Source organism: Notothenia coriiceps, unplaced genomic scaffold, assembly GCF_000735185.1.
Source record: "Notothenia coriiceps isolate Sejong01 unplaced genomic scaffold, NC01 NC01_scaffold00017995, whole genome shotgun sequence".
Lineage (NCBI taxonomy): Eukaryota > Metazoa > Chordata > Actinopteri > Perciformes > Nototheniidae > Notothenia > Notothenia coriiceps.
This window is the reverse complement of record NW_011350696.1, coordinates 1-19,608: the sequence shown is the minus strand read 5'-3', so window position 1 is coordinate 19,608 and position 19,608 is coordinate 1. Positions and strand designations below refer to the sequence as shown.

At 38.5% G+C, this 19,608-nt stretch overlaps 2 protein-coding genes across 2 annotated transcripts; one reads left to right on the top strand and one right to left on the bottom strand.

Annotated features, from left to right (window-relative positions):
* Window positions 1-6,476: 6,476 nt before the first annotated feature.
* LOC104950763 (centriolar coiled-coil protein of 110 kDa) lies at window positions 6,477-14,293 on the top strand. The gene is made up of 14 exons (XM_010777322.1): window positions 6,477-6,619; window positions 7,339-7,549; window positions 8,212-8,340; window positions 9,059-10,262; window positions 10,390-10,511; window positions 10,704-10,881; window positions 11,158-11,267; window positions 11,370-11,486; window positions 11,861-11,962; window positions 12,043-12,159; window positions 12,637-12,710; window positions 12,802-12,867; window positions 12,948-13,007; window positions 13,186-14,293. Exons 2-14 carry the CDS (start codon window positions 7,385-7,387, stop codon window positions 13,259-13,261), a joined length of 2,520 nt encoding a protein of 839 aa, XP_010775624.1. The 5' UTR covers window positions 6,477-6,619; window positions 7,339-7,384; the 3' UTR covers window positions 13,262-14,293.
* A 1,107-nt stretch (window positions 14,294-15,400) lies between these two features.
* LOC104950762 (nuclear GTPase SLIP-GC-like) lies at window positions 15,401-19,341 on the bottom strand. The gene is made up of 12 exons (XM_010777320.1): window positions 19,244-19,341; window positions 19,070-19,157; window positions 18,816-18,937; window positions 18,343-18,525; window positions 18,107-18,261; window positions 17,848-17,968; window positions 17,373-17,481; window positions 17,146-17,279; window positions 16,870-16,951; window positions 16,664-16,749; window positions 16,522-16,571; window positions 15,401-16,409 (listed from the first exon to the last, which is right to left on the bottom strand). Exons 4-10 carry the CDS (start codon window positions 18,442-18,444, stop codon window positions 16,676-16,678), a joined length of 777 nt encoding a protein of 258 aa, XP_010775622.1. The 5' UTR covers window positions 18,445-18,525; window positions 18,816-18,937; window positions 19,070-19,157; window positions 19,244-19,341; the 3' UTR covers window positions 15,401-16,409; window positions 16,522-16,571; window positions 16,664-16,675.
* Window positions 19,342-19,608: the final 267 nt, after the last annotated feature.

Genomic DNA, 19,608 nt, shown 5'->3' with positions numbered 1-19,608 from the left:
GCTTCTGTCAAAACAGTGCTCCAGACCGGTGTCGTTTAAAGACATTCAGTGTATTAATAACTGGACATAGGGTCCAGCAAAATGACATATAAGCCGTTACATTCTTACATTGCCCAGTGCTAAAATTAGAAGCAGTGTATTTAGACAACACCGTCACTCTCGAAAGCACTTGGTTACTCATATATTATCATACAGGATATTCTACCATTTCTCCGTAAAACCACGCATTATTAAAGAAGGATAAAACATATAATGTCAGGTAATGTCGCAGATTTATAAAATTAGCCATGAAAATAAGGCCTGAGATTGCGTTAGTTGGGTAAAGGAGCTCAGCAAAAACAGAATAAATCTGCATAAAACGAAATGACACATTCACAACATCAATTTTTGAAACGTTAGGATGTTTTAATAGTAGCATGTCAACTTGCCCGCCTGGTTAGAGTCCATGTATCTTTTTATTTAAAAGCGTAATCCAAAGGGAAATGATCCACGCAGTACTATCGCGGAGGATGCGCAAACTTCTGCCCGCATCCCGACACGCTCACCCAAAGGTTAAGGCTAAATGACTGCGGCACACAGATCCTTAACGTTATTTTTGTGGTAAAAAAACGCAAAAGTTTGCTAGTAGCTTGAGAGTGTTATGCTAGTGCACAACAAGCAGATTTCCAAAATGGCTTCCCTGGCGTAACAAAGCCAGAAGGACCGCTGCCGAGCTGATCCTCCCACTCCCGGCCCTCTATTGTCGGACAGGCGCACACTTTAAATCTATTGGAGGACAGCAGCCCTGGTTCAACGGCATGCACCGGACAGCAGCTGGAGCTCCCTGCACTGAGAGCCATAGCACAGTATTGTCTCTGACATTGAGTCCATGGAGGACATTTCAACCTATACACAAAGCCCCTGTTTCCAACTGCCACCAACACAACCTTTAACTCAACACATTTCTGACATCATAAACGTACTACTAATAATGTATCCAGTTATGTTATCATAGTTATTATCTGGTATATGTAGCCTACATACTTGGTTGACACAACATTTGAAAATGTTTTTAAATGCTCATAATACCTTAATTATTGTTGTTATTAATACCATTCTAGTGTTGGATATTGCTCTCAATCATCATGTAAACAAATGATAGGTTAAAGATGGGAATTGCTATATTCTGCCACAGAATATAGCAATTAAATGTGGCCGAATTTCTGCCCCATTTAATTGCAGGAATAGAGTCTGCGATTTTTAAATCCTGAGGTCATGAGGTCAAATCTCCTACCCCTAAAAAACCCCTCTGAAAAGTCTGTAAACAATTCCTACTTTGAGTTTGAATCTGTCATGCAATGTGGCCATGTACAAGTTTCAATGTCCTCCTATTTTCCTAAACAATAATACAACTGATCAGAACAAAATGAGAGCAAAGCCTAGCTAAGACCGTGTCTGGTGTATTATTGAGCACTGAAACACACTGGCAACAACTAACCTTGGACTGAAGTAAGAGGAAAAGGGGGCATTAATGTTATTGCAACATTGACTTGACCAATGAATTACATCTGAAAGAAAGAAGAAATGACAATGTTCCTTCTATAAGTTAAGTCATTATGAAATTATTTCAATAAAAGAAAACACTGCCGATATAAAGCAGAACACACCCCATGCTGAAAATGTATTTTCCATCAAAAGAGAGGGAAAACTGAGTCCAAAAACAAGCTTCAACAAATGTTGAACACACACACACACACACACACACACACACACACACACACACACACACACACACACACACACACACACACACACACACACACGTGTTTAGTTGTATGTGATTATACCTTCTCTGCAAGGAGTGTAGTGCTATTAGTATTCTAGTACTAGTACTACTACTAGTAATAATAATAATAAGAAAAATAAGTAGAAGAGGAAGAAGTTACTTTAATATTTCTAAAAGGGAAAATTATTCTTTCTAAAAGAACGAGAATGATAAAGTTGTAACTGTTCTAGAATAAACTAACAGCAAGGCTCCTGACATCATATTCTTTTATCCTGCTGCATGCAACAATAACTTATGTGTACAAACTATAATCACATCATGTGTAAAGTAACACAAATAAATCATAACCCTTACTTTTTCATTAAGTGCAATTCAGCTTGAAATAGTTGTGTACTTTAAAGTTTTCAAATGCAGGACTTTTACTGACCTCTCTGCAGTTGAAGCAGGACATTTTCCACAAAGATATATACAGAAATCATTGAGAACACAATTTGAAGTCAAATCAAATACATTTGACTACAATAACTGATGAGAGGAGGTTGGACAAGGCGCCATCTGCTGGACAGCAGTTTCTACAGCACCTTTAGATGGACTTTGGATGGACTTTGGATGCAATCTGAGACCTTGCAGAAGGCGGGCTATCCTTCTGCCAAAGATTAAACAACAAGATTGTTCAGATCCTGATTCAGCTTAGATAAGACCTCTATCAAAACCTTCTCATTTAATATGCCTCGTGCAAGTGCTTTTCAGATCAACCAGCCATGGTTGAAAAAGTACTCAGATCATAAACTCCAACAATACAACAACAAAGAAGTAAAATACTCTTACTTCAAGTAATACTACAGCATTTAAGTCCTACAACTACAAATACACAATATAACAGCAAACTGCCCTTGACTTGCATATCATTATTAGAACATTGTTAATATGGATTCATCGACAAGTTATGTGTCCTATGATATTGAGCAAGCGTGCACACACCACAAGGACTCGGAAACCTCCTTAATGTTATTAACAAATGTGCTTTTCCTAGTGTGACACAACCAAATGTCTTCTGTGAAAAAGACAGAGGTCATAAGATCATTCTTGTCAGATGATTAATGGGAGAGGAAATAACAATAAAAGTGTCCTGATACCAAAACCTATAGACTTTTCTCTGTGAAATACTGAAATAGTTTATCTTCGGTGCCTCATCAGTCATTTACATGAAACCATGGGGAAAGTTTTGCAGGAAAGTGTCCCATTGTTTGTACTGCTCACAGTTCAAAGTCATCTGAAAAATGACAGAGGCCACAACTACACTGCTTTCTTGAAAGGGTTGCCAAGACAAAAAGGCTGGGAACCTAAACCACAAAATACTGTCTGTATTTTATATAACTTGCATCTAAATAGTAGCCACAACTGTTACTATGAATGCAATGGACTCCAATGAAAGTATGAAATACAAAAGGAAATGCAAATCAAAGCAGACTACCTCAAAATACTAGTTAGTCACTTCCCACAACTCACAGTATTTGTTGTATTCTTTTTTTGAAGTCATGATTAAAATCCTCTGTGTGTCTGGAACAGCCTCGGACCAGGGTAAACATCTTGCAAATGATTATTACTGACTAACAAAACCTACTTATTTTAAGACCAGGTTGCTGTTCAACAAACAGCAAAGTATGGCGGTAAGTGTATAAGTGAAGCCCTTTGCTCCGTATTGGTGCTCTTACTTTGCTCATGTCAAGTTCGAATAAATAGCCACCCCCAGGCAAGTAAGATGTAAGTTAAAATGAGATTTGTTGCCAGACAATTGAATACTCCTTACCATAATTCTTGTTTGAAGGTTTGTCCAAAGAAACTGTTCAGAATCAGTTATCAGTTTAGCCTAACTCACTTCCCTGCTCCTGCACTGGTCAGGAAAATGCAAAGGCGAGTCAGTCTCTTGGCTTCCTTGTGGGCTTCCTGTGAAACCTATTCACATTCAAACTTTCCACGAAAATACAGAGCATGTCCCCCAAAGTGCTGCATTCAGAGACAACACGTTAGGATGCTATCAGGATATTTCAGATTGGATGTGTGGCTAGCCTCTCTTGAAAGTTCAGGACAGCACATGTGAAATTAATTTACATAACTATTATCAATACAGAAGTTAAAACTACTCACAGGTTGAAGCTGACGCTTCGGACTGTAGAATGTATTATTCCTGAAGTTAGTTAAGGTTGAAGTTTCTCTAGAAGTTTATAATGAACTCCCCTGAAAATAAGTCATTATTCTAACGTTCGCCTTTCCCGCACACAGTCATATTTTCCGTTGAGACCACACGAGCGTCACGTGCGTCACTCCTTATATGGTAAACGTGACCATATTTGGGATCTGTCAAAACCTGGTCAAAACGCACTGAAACTGGCGTTCGTTATAAAACAGCATCACCTAGTGGCCACTCACCAAAACAACAACTACTACTGAAGCTACTACTATTATTAGAACGGCGAAATATCATTATCAATATCAATACAAATATACATAATAAAAACTAAATACAAATGATTACAAGAAAACAATATATGAAATGGTTTCCTTACATCTCTCCTCTGAAACCAAGCAAACGAATTTACTATATAAATAGACTAATATTGATTCAGAGTTGTGGTGTGTATGGTTAAACAAAAATAAAAAGAGGAGCATGATTAACCAAGTAAAAACTCAATATAATCACTGTTGTTTCTTATCTCTGTATAGCAGTGAAGAATATCTTGGGGCAAAAACAAAGTCTTAGCAATACATTTACAATCTTTATTTGTCAGTTACTCAACTAAATCCCTACTTTCTGATTTTGCACTTTAATCTCTTTAGTATTTCAGCTCATTTAAAACATATTTGTTAAGTATGCTCATTCTTTACACCCATTCTACAAATCTAGACAAAATGTAACTTTAATTTCTCTTGTAATGTGAATCCTAAAGTGGGCCACAGTAGTCAAATGTATGAGTTCACAGTACTTAAAGCCCCCTTTTCAAAGACTGTAGAACAACTCAATCTGTTAGCAATTACAGAAAACCTGAAAAACTGGACACCTGTCATCTGTGGAATGAAGGAGATGTGAGCCTATTGTCCTTGAGATCACATGACTCCATTATGTGAAAGGAAAGATGATTTAGCCTCAATGCAGTTGACATTTCTTTCCTAGCTGTTGTGCGTGTTTGTTCACTGGCTAACAATGAGGATCTTCATTTTTCTAATGTTTATTTGCAACCTTCTTCCTGTGAAGCCTAAAGACTTGGACCGCTGTGAGTACATCACGCTTTATCTGTTGTTTTCATCAGTCATTATATGTGTAGTCTAGTCTTAGTTTATGTTGACTGTTTTCTTTCCAACAGACGCCTATTGTGAGAGTTGCCTCACAACAGCACAAGGTAAGCGGATAGCTATTCAGTTTGTCTTGGAGAGAAACATTGTCGTTTAAAATGGAAAAACCCTGAATTGTCTACTATGTTTTGACTGCTGTCTTTAAGAGATAATAAAAGCGTATGCATATTGCCTTACAGAGATTGATGATGCCATAAAAGGAGCCCCCTCTGAGAGCAGACAGACAGTAGTTGAGAACCTCCTCAATGGAGGTGTATGTGAGAAACTACAGACCTTGAAACATGACCTCGTCTCTCAGGAAAAAATGATTTCCTCCTGCAAGCACTTGTTAGGTAAGACCAGGAAAGAAAACAATGTATTTGCATATTCTTTACCCTGTACTTAATCATTTTTTAAAATCTCTTTCCAGAATCTCATTACGACCAGTTCCATGTAGCTTTGATGAATAAAGAACCAACACGTCTGGATATAGTCCTGTGTTATGAGCAGTCCAAGGCATGCATAGGGGTAAAGCGGCAGTCTTTTGAGGTAAGGCTGTTTGGTTGTGAAACAATAATCCCCATTAAATTAGACTGAATTGCTCTTATTAGAACTAACATTGTTTAACTTTTGTGACAGAGTTCCAAAACCACCTCTTTCGAAAGTGACATCGAAGCTCTACTCTTGGACAGCAAGGAACATGTGCGCATTGCTCAACCTGTACATTCAGGTTCACCCATGCACTCAAGCGATGAGTTGTGAAAACAGCAAAGACATTTTTGCTTCTTCTGAATGTGTGATGGCTTGTTGCCATTGTACTTGTTTTTCAGTGTCAGTTTAATAAAGAGATCATTTAAAAATGTTGTCCTGGGCTGTATTTTTTACCTGGCATTGCGTGATCTTTCAGCAAGATAAAGAATAAAAATGGCTTCAGAATGACCATTTTTTATTTTTTATTAAGTAGGGCACAGATATAATCAACACTTAAATAAGACTTTAGTTACATCTGGAGTAAATCCACAAGCTATCCTGCAGTACACAAAGTAACTAAAACTAGCTGCACCTTTACCAGCTTTGATAAACACATGAATTCATCAATAATTGTAACATGTGATATACTCTGAAATGGGCCAATCTGCATAATGAGTACTTTTGATACTTTAAATATATTTTGATGCTAATATTTGTTTACTTGAGTACAATTTTGAATGCAGGACTTTTACTTGTACCAAAGTATTCCTGGACTGTGGTATTTCTACTATTACTCAAGAACAAGACCTGAGTAATTATTCCACCTCTGCCATGAAATGGTTAATAATAGCAGTTAGTATTGGAACGTGGCCGACGCTCTGTTGCTAGGAGGCGCCGTTGGAGCCCGGAAGAGTAGAACATGATGATGATGGGCAACCCGAGATTCAAGGAGAAACATGTTCATGATGTATCCACTCTTTGTTGATTCCCCTGCGACAAAAGAGCGTGTCCACTTCTAACAAAGAGAGGAGATATCTGTTTGTCCATTTTAAGGTAAGACAGCGGTAACGAGCAAAGGCACGGGTGTAACGTTAACGTCATTCTGTCAGGGCACATCTGGACTACAAGGTAGGCTATGCAGGGCTTCAGAAAGGTGCCGATTAACCGAGTATTTTTATTGATTTAACCTTCGAAACTGCCGGTATCAAGCTTCCGCTGGGTACAAAAAGAAACCCATTCCCACGATCTCAACTGCGCTGTCACTATGTGTTAATAAATCACTAACCGCAATATCCACTATGGTTACTGTCAGAATCGTAAGGATTGGATGAAAGTCTAATGGAGGGATGGTCAGTTTAATAGACATACATCTGGAGTAAACAACACTAATTGCAAAGCAGTTCCCATTTAAATGTAGTTGTAATTTCATCACAACAGCTGTGATTTGTGTGTGAAATGGTCCTCACTATCCCTTTGCTGACAGGCATTTCAGAAATAGAAGCTGTACTGATTAGACACGATTCCACATGCATTTGCATGAGACACGGGAATGGAAGTCACTCACCAGCAAGGTCTGATAGAAAGGAATGGCAGGAATGTGATGAGTGTGATAAAACCATTGATGTCAGACAGACCCTCTTTTGTTTAAGCCTGTTTGTTTGTACTGCTCTCCACATATGATTTAATCTAGTGACCCACACCCAGTGCTGCTCCCACATTCATTCACTGAGTTGTGAATGTCCATCTAACACACTCTCCATCTCATTTTACAGCTGGGTGACGAGGCTACATGGTGTGTGTTTCACATTCAGAGTGTGTATGTGTGGATTTCCAGAGATGGAAAGCTATGAAGAATTCTGTCTGCGGAGTTTGGCCATACTGCAGGAAGAGGGGAAATTCAAGAAGACGACATGTGAGCCACTATGGTCCCCGAAGGCTTTCTCTCTCATCCGCTTCCATGGAAGAGCTGTGCTTTCGCCTCTGGTAGGGAAGTGATGAACAGTCATGAGAATGTATCCTGAGCCAAAACAAGATGTAGCTAAATCACCGTTTATTTAGTTTCAGGATGAAAAGTTAACAGAAACCATAGCTTATTGAGGTTTTTAGTGCATTTGCAATGCACATTTCTGGCATAAAAAAAACAAATGTGCCCAGAGAACTTTAATCACATGGTTTAAATTAGATTAAAGCTGATTAAGGTCCAAACAGATGTCTTTTTGAGACTTACATAGTACAGTATATGTGAAGTATGTGGGCTTACTAGTTCCGATTATATCAGCACTTAGCAGGGGCAAAAGAGAGGAGATAGCGAATGACGAGGAACACCAAGGCGGTTTGATGTTGGTCAGGAGAATACATCTGCTTGTTACTGCTGACAACACTATTTGTCAGCAATAGCCACCTGATAGAGAGGCCAGTTAAGGGATGTTTAGTTGAGGATTTTGCTTTCACTAAAGGAAAGGAGAAACAAACATTTATAGTAGAGGATTGATTGTGTTATCAAGAATAACAGAAAGTAGGTCACAAACAAACATCATGGAATTCATTGTGTACTGGGAGCCTTTTTTAATGATCAGTTCCTTACTAAACTGTGTTAATGCTTGGGTTTCTTAAAATGTTGTTGTGTGTGTATTTTGTTTTTCTAGTTGAGTGCAGAGCAGCGCAGTGAGATGTGTGACCACAGACAGAGAGCGGTCCAGCTGGAGGTTGACAGGCAGAACAAGCTGAGGAAGAACCTCATGGCCCGAGTTCAGGACATACTGGAACAACCTCGGGTCAGTAACATGGAATGGTCATATGTTTTGTGAAATAAATACAAATTTTCAGTGTGTACTGGATAGGTGAAATAAAATAGCAAAATCCAAATATCTACCACATTAGCACACATCCACATTGTTATAAAACTCATATAGCATAGATTTTGGCACTGTGTTTAATTTATAAACACTCATATCTACAAATCTAAAGTATGTGTGGAATAGGTCTATGTGTCAATCCCTCAATTATCACTAATGTTTAACTACAGTCTGTCCCAGAATCTCTTGTGACATGGGCAGACTTGAATACAGGTTGTCTGACTTAGCACTGTCTCTGGTAGGCTGTGCTATTTTTACCTTATTATTATGGCCCATTTTTGTGAACTCAACATCCAAAGCAATGTTTTCTATCAGCTCCTGTTTTGAAATGTTGGGTCATTCCTACTTGAAACCAATATTAACTTAGTTTAGTTTAGTAATTAGGTAAATTAAATTCTATTTTGCTAACATACATGACAAGTGACTATTTCAGTTTAGCCACCGTACATTTAGTGTAACACTGGATCGGATATCTTGTTTTACTTTTAATTGTTTATAGGATATGTATTGATAAATCAACTGCTTTACACCAATGTTAAGTTTTGGGCAAATAACTCCATCAGTCATTATTTTTTGTCGCTTTTAATTTCCACAACTATTTGATGATTTGTCATCATTAATGTTTATCTCTGCACAGGCACATGGAGAATCGAGTATAGATGATGAAAAGCCGCCAGTTTCTAAATCTGCGAAGGAGAGTGGCTACACCCTGATCACTGACTCTCTTGGACTTCCCAGAGACCCTGGGTTTGGGCTTCAAACAAGGGATCAACCAAGCTCTGAGACCCCCATCGTCAATGGCTACAAGTCAGTGGAGAAAGTGATGGTTGAGAGGGAAGAGAACAGTGAGGATGAAGATGAAGAAGAGGAGGAGGACATTAGTTTGGACAGTCTTCTTAAGAGATCAAGGGAGTATGTGAAGAGAGAGCAGTGTCAGCAGGGTTCAGAAGTTGTCGCCACAGTCACTGGGACCCCTCTGCTGGAGACTGTCTCTGACAAGGAGAATAAGAGCTGCAGTCCCATGGGGAACACAGGTGTTGAGTTTGGATTCAGTCTGCACCACAGCCCTACTGGCCCGCCTCGGACCCAAATCCAGCATCAATATCTGTACGACGCCAGTCCCCAACAGACTGGTTGTCTCTCACCTAGTCTAAATGACCGGTATGCTCGGCTCCACAGTCCAGAGTCCAGCATTAGTCCCCGTGCACAGAGACGCCGGCCACGTCCAGTTTCTACAGGGAACATACACATTTCATTTCCAATCAGCCCGGCAGACCTTGTCCCCTGCAGCTCGAGGAGGTCGGGGGAAGGTGCTGGCATGGCAGATTGGGGAGAAACTCTCTCAGAGGCTATAAAGTCCCCCGATCACTGGGGCTCAGTGGGGAGTGACAGCAGTGCTGGTGTAAGCAGTGGCAATAGTCGACCCAGCCACTGTGGTACCAGCCCAGATATCTGTAGTCCCGTTAGTGCCTTAGGGTTAAGCCCGAATGGGCACCGTGACCATCTTGCAGCAGGATTTCGCCGGCGCTGCCACACCTTTGACAGCCAGCTGCATAGCAAACACTCTGTTGTGGAGCACATAGGCCACAGCCAGGAGAGGGTTCCTCGCTTCATGGCTGGAGTCACATGGAGGGCTGCGAGTGGGCGCACCCCTACAGCCCCTTTAAACCGGTCGTTTGAGGTAGATAATCCCTCACTTTGTTTGCCAAGGCCCTGCATCCCTTCTGACTTGGCTCATGGCACACACAGGATGGAGGCTGCTGACCCTCAGGACACAAACAATGGGAGAATCACACCAACCGTCCTCAGAAATGCAGCTGAGGCACAGACCAGCAAGACAGGTGAGTCTCCCTTGATCAGTTCCAGATATTTACACTATTTTTACCAGTGCAAATAAAGGTAAATGATAATGGTTTGAAATGTAAAAGATGACATTTTTTACGTATATTTATTTGTGCACATCAACAGAGGAGACCCAGAGGCGAGCACAGGCTCTGGAGGACATGCAGAGGCGTCTGGAGGAGGAGCATGCCTTGCAGATGTCTCTCCTCCTGGCTGAGCAGGAGAAAGAGCAACAGCGCCTCTGTCTGGTCAGCACATGGAATCACACAACATCAAGTCTAAACTGAAGTAGATACAGTACACAAAATGTGCAGTATTTTATCAGTGATAACATATGGGCTTGAATTGTTATATGGTTTAGTTGCAATACAAAGGTGTGAGTTTATTTGTTTACATTACTGAAGCGTGTGTGTTTGTGTATTTTATCCACATGTGTTTAGGAACTTGAGGAGACAGAGAAAAGACTAATGGAGCAGGGCTGTGTGCGGCCTTTGAGTGGGGAGGCTTGTGGGTGGAACTGTAGATCTGTGAGTGACAGCCGTCCTATTGAGAGCCCCTCATGTCCCGGACTAAGCCCTGCCCACACACCATCTGAGCGATCACCTGGACACAGTATAGGTACCACTCCCCACTGTTTACTTATACTGTGTTGGAGTTTGTAATACAGTGAGATCAACAGATTGCATACTTAGAGAGGAGGGTTTTTGTAGTTCATTACATTTGGAGAAAGTGTCCCTGATGTTCTTTTTCATCTTCCCCCTTTTTGAGCTACATTTAGGCTCAATTGAGTATTACAGTTTTTTACTGAACAGGACAACTCTTAATTTCCCATCTAATCAAGATAAATTGTGTGTAAAGTACATGTTTCTTTCTACTAATATATTTCTTTATCAGGTTTTTCCAGCCCCGTAGGTTCCAGTTTATCCTCTCCCTCTCTCCAGTCTCCTGTCTATCTGTGGGGGTCTACATGGGCAGGTAGCAAACCTCGAGCAAGGCTAAGTCTGGTGGGTAAGCCCAAGTAAATAAGAGGGTGTGTGGCTTGCACTTGGTTATTTTTACCCTTTCCTCACTTTTCTATCTTCTTGCCTCCTTGTCTTGTTCTCCAGGTTCTGTCAGCAGAGCAGCAGAGAGCGTTCTGTCGAATTGGCGCAATCATTCGCGGCTTCCTCACTCGCAGATTGCTCAAAACTGAGAAGATCAAACACTTGTGCCAGACCATCATGGTGATGATACACACAGAAACACACGCTAAAAATGTGCACAATCAATCGAAAACACCAATGTAGGGGTTTGTTAAATAATCAGACTCTGAATTTGGTTAATGCCAAGTAGGTTCTTACATACAGGGAATTTGCTTAGTAGAAATATTATAAAACTGTTGTAAAAAGTATGATAAGTCAAAAATGTGAACAAGGAATGTAAATATATAAAAAGGAAAAACAATAAGAATATCACAAATGACATTAAATCCAAATGAAAAGTCAAAGAGCTGTACAGTATTAAAAATTGTTATATTATGCAGGAATGTATATAAAAAAAAAAAAAAAAAAGAATCCTCATATGTTTATACATGTTTCCTGTTTATATGTTTGCTTAGGATACACAAGAGTTCATCCGTTCATTCCAGACTGAAGCTCATCAGAAGAAAGGCCCCTGCTCAGCACAAGATCGCTCGCTGCAGGAGAGAGTTAGAGCCCAGGTATGAAGGTCTACTAACAGTCTATAAACAGCAGATGGCGATCATTCTTTGTGTTTATTCATGCATCTTTTGTCCTTCAGCTACGTGCAGCCCTTTATGACATCCATGACATCTTCTTCGAAATCCCTCTCGGGGATCGGTTAGCGTTGCTGCAGCAGGACAGAGAGCTCCGAGCAGAGAGGAAGCTGCGAGACATGGTAACCTGGAAACATCGTCCTGTAATAAATCACATTATATCGCCTTATATAATCAAAAAGGTGACATTTGTGAATTCTCGTTCAAACGAAGACCTAAAAGTAAAGTACATCTTTCCACTCTCAGAAGGAACTTGAAGCTTGAGTTTGTATTGTACTTGAAATACTCTGAAGCATTTTGTCTGCATATGTTTAAGTATAAATCAGTCATGGCTTCTATTGTCCTGTATACATGGTTCATAATGTTTCATTAGTTATTGATTATAATTGGTCTATCTGCTGATAACTGGTGATACTTTTAAGATAATAATGTTAAGTATTTAGAAAGCAACACCATACAGCATTATGTACCATTGATTACCAAATTAACAAAGTTACATTATTCTGTAGCTACCTTATAACATGCTACCTTATAACATGCTATTGTCAGTACTTCTGTTTCTTACTTTTTGTTCTTTACTGTCTGTGTCCAACCTGCAGGAGAAAGCCAAGTGTCCCAAGGATAGAGCGGTTCTGTCTGCTGCCACACAGAGGTCTCTGGACAGGAAAAAGAGGTAAGATGGAATCAAGGCACACAGTCTTACATTGCGGTGATCCCATAATAAGATCCAGTGTTTCTATTGCAAGTATGTGCTTCTCCTGCAGGGTTAGTGAATCCCCAGCCCAGGCTAGGAAGATGCAGCAGAGGCCAAAGAGCCCCACTACTAACAGGTGCTTGTAAATATTCTCTGGTTCTGTGTTTTACTTTTATTTTCTGTGTTTAGTTCTCTAATAACATAATTTTCTGCCAGAGTCCTGAAGCCAAGCCAAGGCCAAAATTCTCCTGTTGCAGGCCAACTGAATCGCCAGGGGTGAGTTTTAACGTATTTTGCCATAATTGCAAAGTGTCTTTCTTTTTATTAACTATTATTCTATTATTATTTGAATCACCTCTCGCTAAAGGAAAGAGTGTTCATAAATGTGTTGATTACAGCATTGACCTACTGACTTTGAAGTCAGCATAAGATGACGGTGGCTGTTTCTTCTCAGGAGCTGGTACAGAAAGACCCCAGGAGAGAGAGTGAGGCGCTCAGACAGCCTGAAGAAGCAGCACTCTCTGGGTTAACTGGTCACTCAACTTCCCTGAACTGTGAGCTTGAATTGTTAGTCTTTAACTAGAAACCTTAAACCACTGGTTGCGCTGCTAAACCTTCTGAAATTCAAAAGATTGTATTCACTACCACACTTAAGCTCACTGATATACATCATTAGATGCCTTTGTTTTTGACTGTTTAGCTTGTTGAAATACTTTGCCAACAATTGATTGTTATCCACAAAACTGAAACTTAGCTTGATACTGTGTGTGGATTATTTATTGAAAAGGTGGGCACATTGTAAATAACTATCTGTACTTTAATGCAAGCAAGAAGATGGTCAGAGATCCACATTTCTATCTGTGCCTAAGAACTATGCCTTTGCTATCTGTGACGTTTAGCATGCATATTTTTTTACAATTTTTGTTCATAAACATGTTGTGATTATAGCTGAAATTTTGATTATCAGTGTCATAATGAAAGTAGTTACCATAAGAAAAAGTGTTTTGGGCTTGTAGCTCTTTTATTAAATGATGCTGAGTTAACAGTACTGTGAGACATTTCAGCGGGTTTCAACATTTGGCTGATATCAATACCCACATTTTAATCTAAATGTATTTGTTTACACACTGGCTCTGTTACATTAATGTAGCTTCACACAACAGGAAATGCACAGCAGACACAGAGTAAAACAAAATGAATGCCCCTGTCCAATGTATAGTAAATGCTGTAAAGTTCTCCATTATTCTCCACTGCTTAAGCATATTTATAAAATAATATTTATGTGCACACATAATTCAACCTCATGTAAAAGCATTAGTACACCCACTTGTTTACTTATAGATACCAAATTGACTTATGTATGTTGATGTTGTTTGCTGATATTGCTGTACTCTGTCTTCTTTTTTTAAAGACACATTTATTTTTTTTATTTTATTCCAAATAGTGTTTTTGATGACCAGAATAAATTCTGAATTGAAATCCTCTAGGCTCCAGATATTTACACTGACTGAAGCAGCAGGGGAGTACATGGCGGATAAAGGTCTCATGATGCTTTGCTGCTCTTGATACAATGGCATTTTGTTTAAGTCCTTTAACACATACATATACATCAATATATGTTTAAGATCATTTTTTGTTATAATCTGGCCTACGTTTAAGGTAAAAAAAAAAACATGGTGAGGGAGATTTATAACATTTATTTTTTGCTCAGAAGACCATATTTTAATCCATTGTAATCATCCTGAATCCAAGGTTTACTACACCTAGTGCCAGTGTCAAGAGGTAACCTGAAAAGTTGTTCCAATGTATCTCAAGCAGTATGACTTTAAGACATTTGCTGACACAAATCTTTCAAAAATCCTGGCACACATCTTTAGATCATATGAAGAAGGCCTCATCAGTTCCTTACGCCATAAAAAAGCAGGGTTGGGGGATATACGAGGAATCCTTCATTTTGTTGTGTTTTTGAAAGCCACTTGTGTGTCAAAATTGTTATTTCAGTGTGGACAAATTGTTTAAAACTACCACCATTGCACACACCTGAAACAGACACACTTCTGAAACAATAATGCAAACTGAGAAACTAACATTAAGGCGTGCCAGATCAGCCACTTTGTGAACAGTGTTTCAATGCAACATTATTTGTGTGTGATGCCTGGTATTGTTCTTTCTGTCTCTGATTCAACTTTTATATTTAACGTTACTGTTGTTATTGTAAAGAACATTCAATACTGGAGTAAGTTTAGTAAGGATGTCAAATTTCATGCTTCAAATAAATATGAGTATGTTTATAGAGTGGCTTTGCTGCTTCAGAAAACAGAAATAAACAAAAATAACTAAAAGTGGTAAGCTTTGGGTCCAATAAGTAAGTAGCATGTTGGTGATATTAAAAAGCATGATTGCATTACTACTCATTATACATTTAAAAAGCCGCAACCTAGTACTGAACCGGTTTGGCAGGAAGAGCAGATGGAAAATTATTTGTTTATCTGACAATATAAATGTATGTTATTGAAAACCTAGAGCAGATAGATCCTTTAACAAGAACATGAACAATACAAGTGAAATGTATTGGTTTATTGGAGTGTACACGACATCAAATACATGTATGCAATAAGAAGTTTGTGTGGAAAAAAATAGTAAATAACGAGGAACCAGATAAGCCATCATCTAGATCTCTCTATTTCTCCTAATATGAATGAAAAAACACCAAACCCCATTAATTTGCAGTGAGTTTTGTGCTTTCAAATAAGAGAAAACAGATCAAAATAGTTATTTGAGAAGCCTAGTCGACATCAAAATCACCCTCCAGTAGTGCTGTGAACAATGTTGAGGATTTAATTGATTCATTGAAATTTCAGCCTAAACTTATCAAACAATGCTAAACAGAATAAAAACAGATTCAAAACCCGAAAATACATATATTAAAAATACATAACAACTGTTAAATCATTCAAAGCAAAACGTCTCTATAGTGAGGACTTTTTCACTGGGGGATCTCATTCAAAACAAATCAAAGACAGCATAGCAACTCATAGTTTGCCATTATAGTCAAAATGTTCCCAGGGGTCTCTCCTCCTCTCCAAAACAAACTGACCCAGAGAGTAAAGCTGCTTCAGCACTGAATAAAGCAGTTTACTTTTAAAGTTAGTGTTTCCTTGATGGATAAAAGCCAGAGAGGCTACAAGCTAATGCAAACAGTTCTGGAGGTTTAAAGTTTCATAGTTGATCTGTAAGTCCTCTTACATCGCCAAACATTGGTACAAACCAAGGTGTTAACCTCTCAAGTCCTGTTGCCTGAGCTCAGGTAAAAGCCTGTTCGTTAAAAAATACCAAGATTTAAAGTGTTTAGTAAAAGTGTGCTGAAAACTGGATTAAAAAGTACATTTATGAAAGCTAAAATGCTGATGCCCACGAAAGCAGGGGTGGGATGGATGTGGGGGTCGCTATTGACATGGAGATATTCCTTTATGGGCTGTAAAACCTAAGATGATCAACAAACTGCTTTTTAAGAGGATTTTAAAATGACATGAATTAGGGCAGCCCCTTATGCTAACAATAAAAAACAGTAGTAGTAAACAGAGATACAAAAAATGGTTGAGACCCAATCCAGAGGCCTCATGTCTTTTATCCTCGGTAGGTTAACTGGCGTCTGCTGTTACTCTCCACTGATCAACCCTGAAACGTAAACCAGAGAGACAAAGAGCGATGTTGTGAAATTGAATATTAATAACAAACACTTGTTAACATCTTATTCACAGTTTGGATCATCAGGTTCACTAAAACCTACCTGTGCACATGATGGACGCACTGTAGCCGCTTGAACCGGGTTAATCACTACTGTAATAAAAGCACTGTTAGGATTTTCAGAAAACAAGTCATAATCCAGACAATATATATACTATATATATTGTGTTTAAATTGAGTTTTACCAAATAATTGCATCATCTGGGCACTATGTCAGTTCTTTTCAGGTCATTGTAGTATTTATTTACAAACTTAAGCTCATCACTAACATCTGAAAAAAATAAATAACATTGTTTCAAACAAGTGGATTCACTTAATACACTAATATATCGAATTTTTAATTACGATCAAATGTACAGTATTGTTTGTGATTTTGTTATGTTTCCTTTACCTGGGATGGAGTCACCATCTGTTTTGAGTGACAGCTCGATTGATTCCTGCATCGTGTTACACAGTTTCTCCAGGATCTCCAACTAAATCAGCATTGAAATATTTATCACTTAACACTGACATCTTTGGACATGTATGTTTGTGTTGCAGTGTTCCGAGTTGAATTTCCCTTGAATTAAGAAAAGTCCTTTTTGTAAATGATAAACATTGATATGTGCAGCCCAACATGTTTCAGTGAAGAATTATTTCTGTAAAACGAAATATAAATGTGACAAACCATCAAGTCTTTCAGCTTTTTCACCATGTTGTTTTTAGCCTGAGCAAACATGACATCCTTTGAACCATGTACGTGTATTTCAATAGTTTCCCTCATGTTTCTCAGCGTGCCTTCTCCTTTAATTTCTTTTGCTCCTACATAAAACAGAAACATGTTGACATAAAAATATTGCAACACAAAAATGTGTAGAAGTGTATTTCTACGTCTGTAATGATCTTCTGTCTTACTGTCATAGCATGGTTTCATTTTCTCCTCGATTGTTGTTGTCAGGCTGCTGTAGATCGTTTTCTTTCGCTCACGGATGAGTTTGTTGAGTTTTGTTTTCATTTTTTCTTCCTTAGAGAGAGAATGTGAAGCAGATAACATATTTTAAAATGAACAAGTTACAAACAAGGCCAATCTTTCATTTTATTATTTTTTCTAGATTTTACCTGGAGCATGGGTGCACTCTTTTTTTGCCCAATATCAGAATATGCTATTGTAATCTTTAGTGTGTCTTCATGACTTGGGGCAGGGTCAGCTTTACAGCTGCAGTTAACTTTTCAAAGCCATCTCCAGTTCATGAGTTATTCCAGTACAATGTATATGAATATGTTGACTGATGAAAATGTATTATATTTAATAATATTGCTCACCCTTCCACTACAGTCTCCCTGGCTTTACAAACATATCTGATAACGTCTAATGAATAGGATCCTTTACCTCTGTCTTGAGAAATGTCAGCTGCAGTTTGACATTTTCGCACTCCTTTTTCATCAGCTTCTCTGTGCCAAGTGAAAACACATTGATGACCCCGTTGAATGGTCCACTGTTTCCTTCATTTCTAAAACATATTAACAAGAGGAAATGCTTAAATTCATAAGGCCTTAACAAGTTTGTATTTCAATAATGTATTTAAATGTATTGTACAACACAATTTATCCAACACAGGGTTTTATGTCTTTATTATGTCATTTCTTACGGGAAGGTCTTCTTAAATTCTTCGTCAATGCTGTCGGTCAAACATGAAGATAACTTCATATTGATGTTTATTAGTTTCCCTTTTTTTGGTTTGTGGATGCCGCCCTTCTCAACTACACACTTCAATATCTTGTGAAATGCACCACCTTTTATTGTCTGAAACAAAATTAATTTTGTAAGAGACATATTCATTTTAAGAGCAGTTGTTTTTGATTGAATTATAACTTAAATACTTACTTTAGGATAAAGGACCGACTTTAAGACTTCTTCAAATGAACTTTTAGATTTTTCAACCCCCTCACTGAGGCATTTTTTAAAAGCCATAACGGTCTCTTTCATGGGTTCCCTGACTTTATCAAGTTCATGATTCAGCTTTTCTTCAAGTTCTTTGGACACAGCCGTCTTTATGTCAGCCTGAAACCATACACAACAAATTCATTATTTAAAGCAATACAACCATAATTCAATATGGGATTTTTTTTTTAAGCCCTTACAACAAAACGTACAAAACCCTTTAATTACCTTAGCAATGCATCCTCTCTGAAGCAACACAAACTCAGCAAATCCAATACCTTGTTGGCTCCACAGGTTACATTACATGTAAGCAGTCTGTCTTTTACAACATTTTAGTGTACCTAGCTTACTTATTTTCTATGAATGTTATTATTTCAATATTAAAGACAATGAAATATGTTGTTACTTGATCTTACCCCTTCTCTGCTGCTGGCTCCCTGAATCAGAGAGAGAATCCCGCGAGCTCCAGACACATAGTTTAATGTCTCAGAGTGCCAGTCATTGAGATCTTTCAGGAATTCCTGCAGTTTGGGAATTTCTGTAAAAATGGTAACACACTTACATTACATTCTTGAATTGACATGTTATACTCAATTATTATCTCTACACATTTATTGGAGGAGATAAAACCATTTTGTCATCCGGGCTCACTTATGGAGACTTGAATCACCTGTTTCATCTGGATCCAGACGTTTCTTTCTCAAGAACTCTTTGGAGCTCACTGTGAAAACCTTGAAACACTCCTCACTGAATTGTTTCTGAGAAAACAAACAAAGTTTCGATATAAAAGCAGGGTTGCAATTTGGACAATATTTGTGTTTGATTTGTGTTCAATATTACTCACCTTAACGCATTTTAGTTTGCTGAACGCTGCCCTCACTTTTATCTTGGCTCGATCGTTTTGTTTCAGTATCTGAGCACGGACATCAGCTTCTGAACTATATGAAAAGATTTGTTTTTAGAGAATTACATAAACTGCATATTCAATCCAGGATATCATATCACTACGCATCTCGATCTTGCTTTGAATAACCAGTGATCACATGGAGTAGCTTAATCCAGCATCACAAAGTGTTTGTGAAGCAACAACATTAGGACAGAGATGTTGAGGAATCAAGACACACATGCAGACCATTTAGAAACATGGATACTGTTATGATGAAGAATAACCTGTTCATCATGTTTCAAGTGAACATCCCTGAATACGAT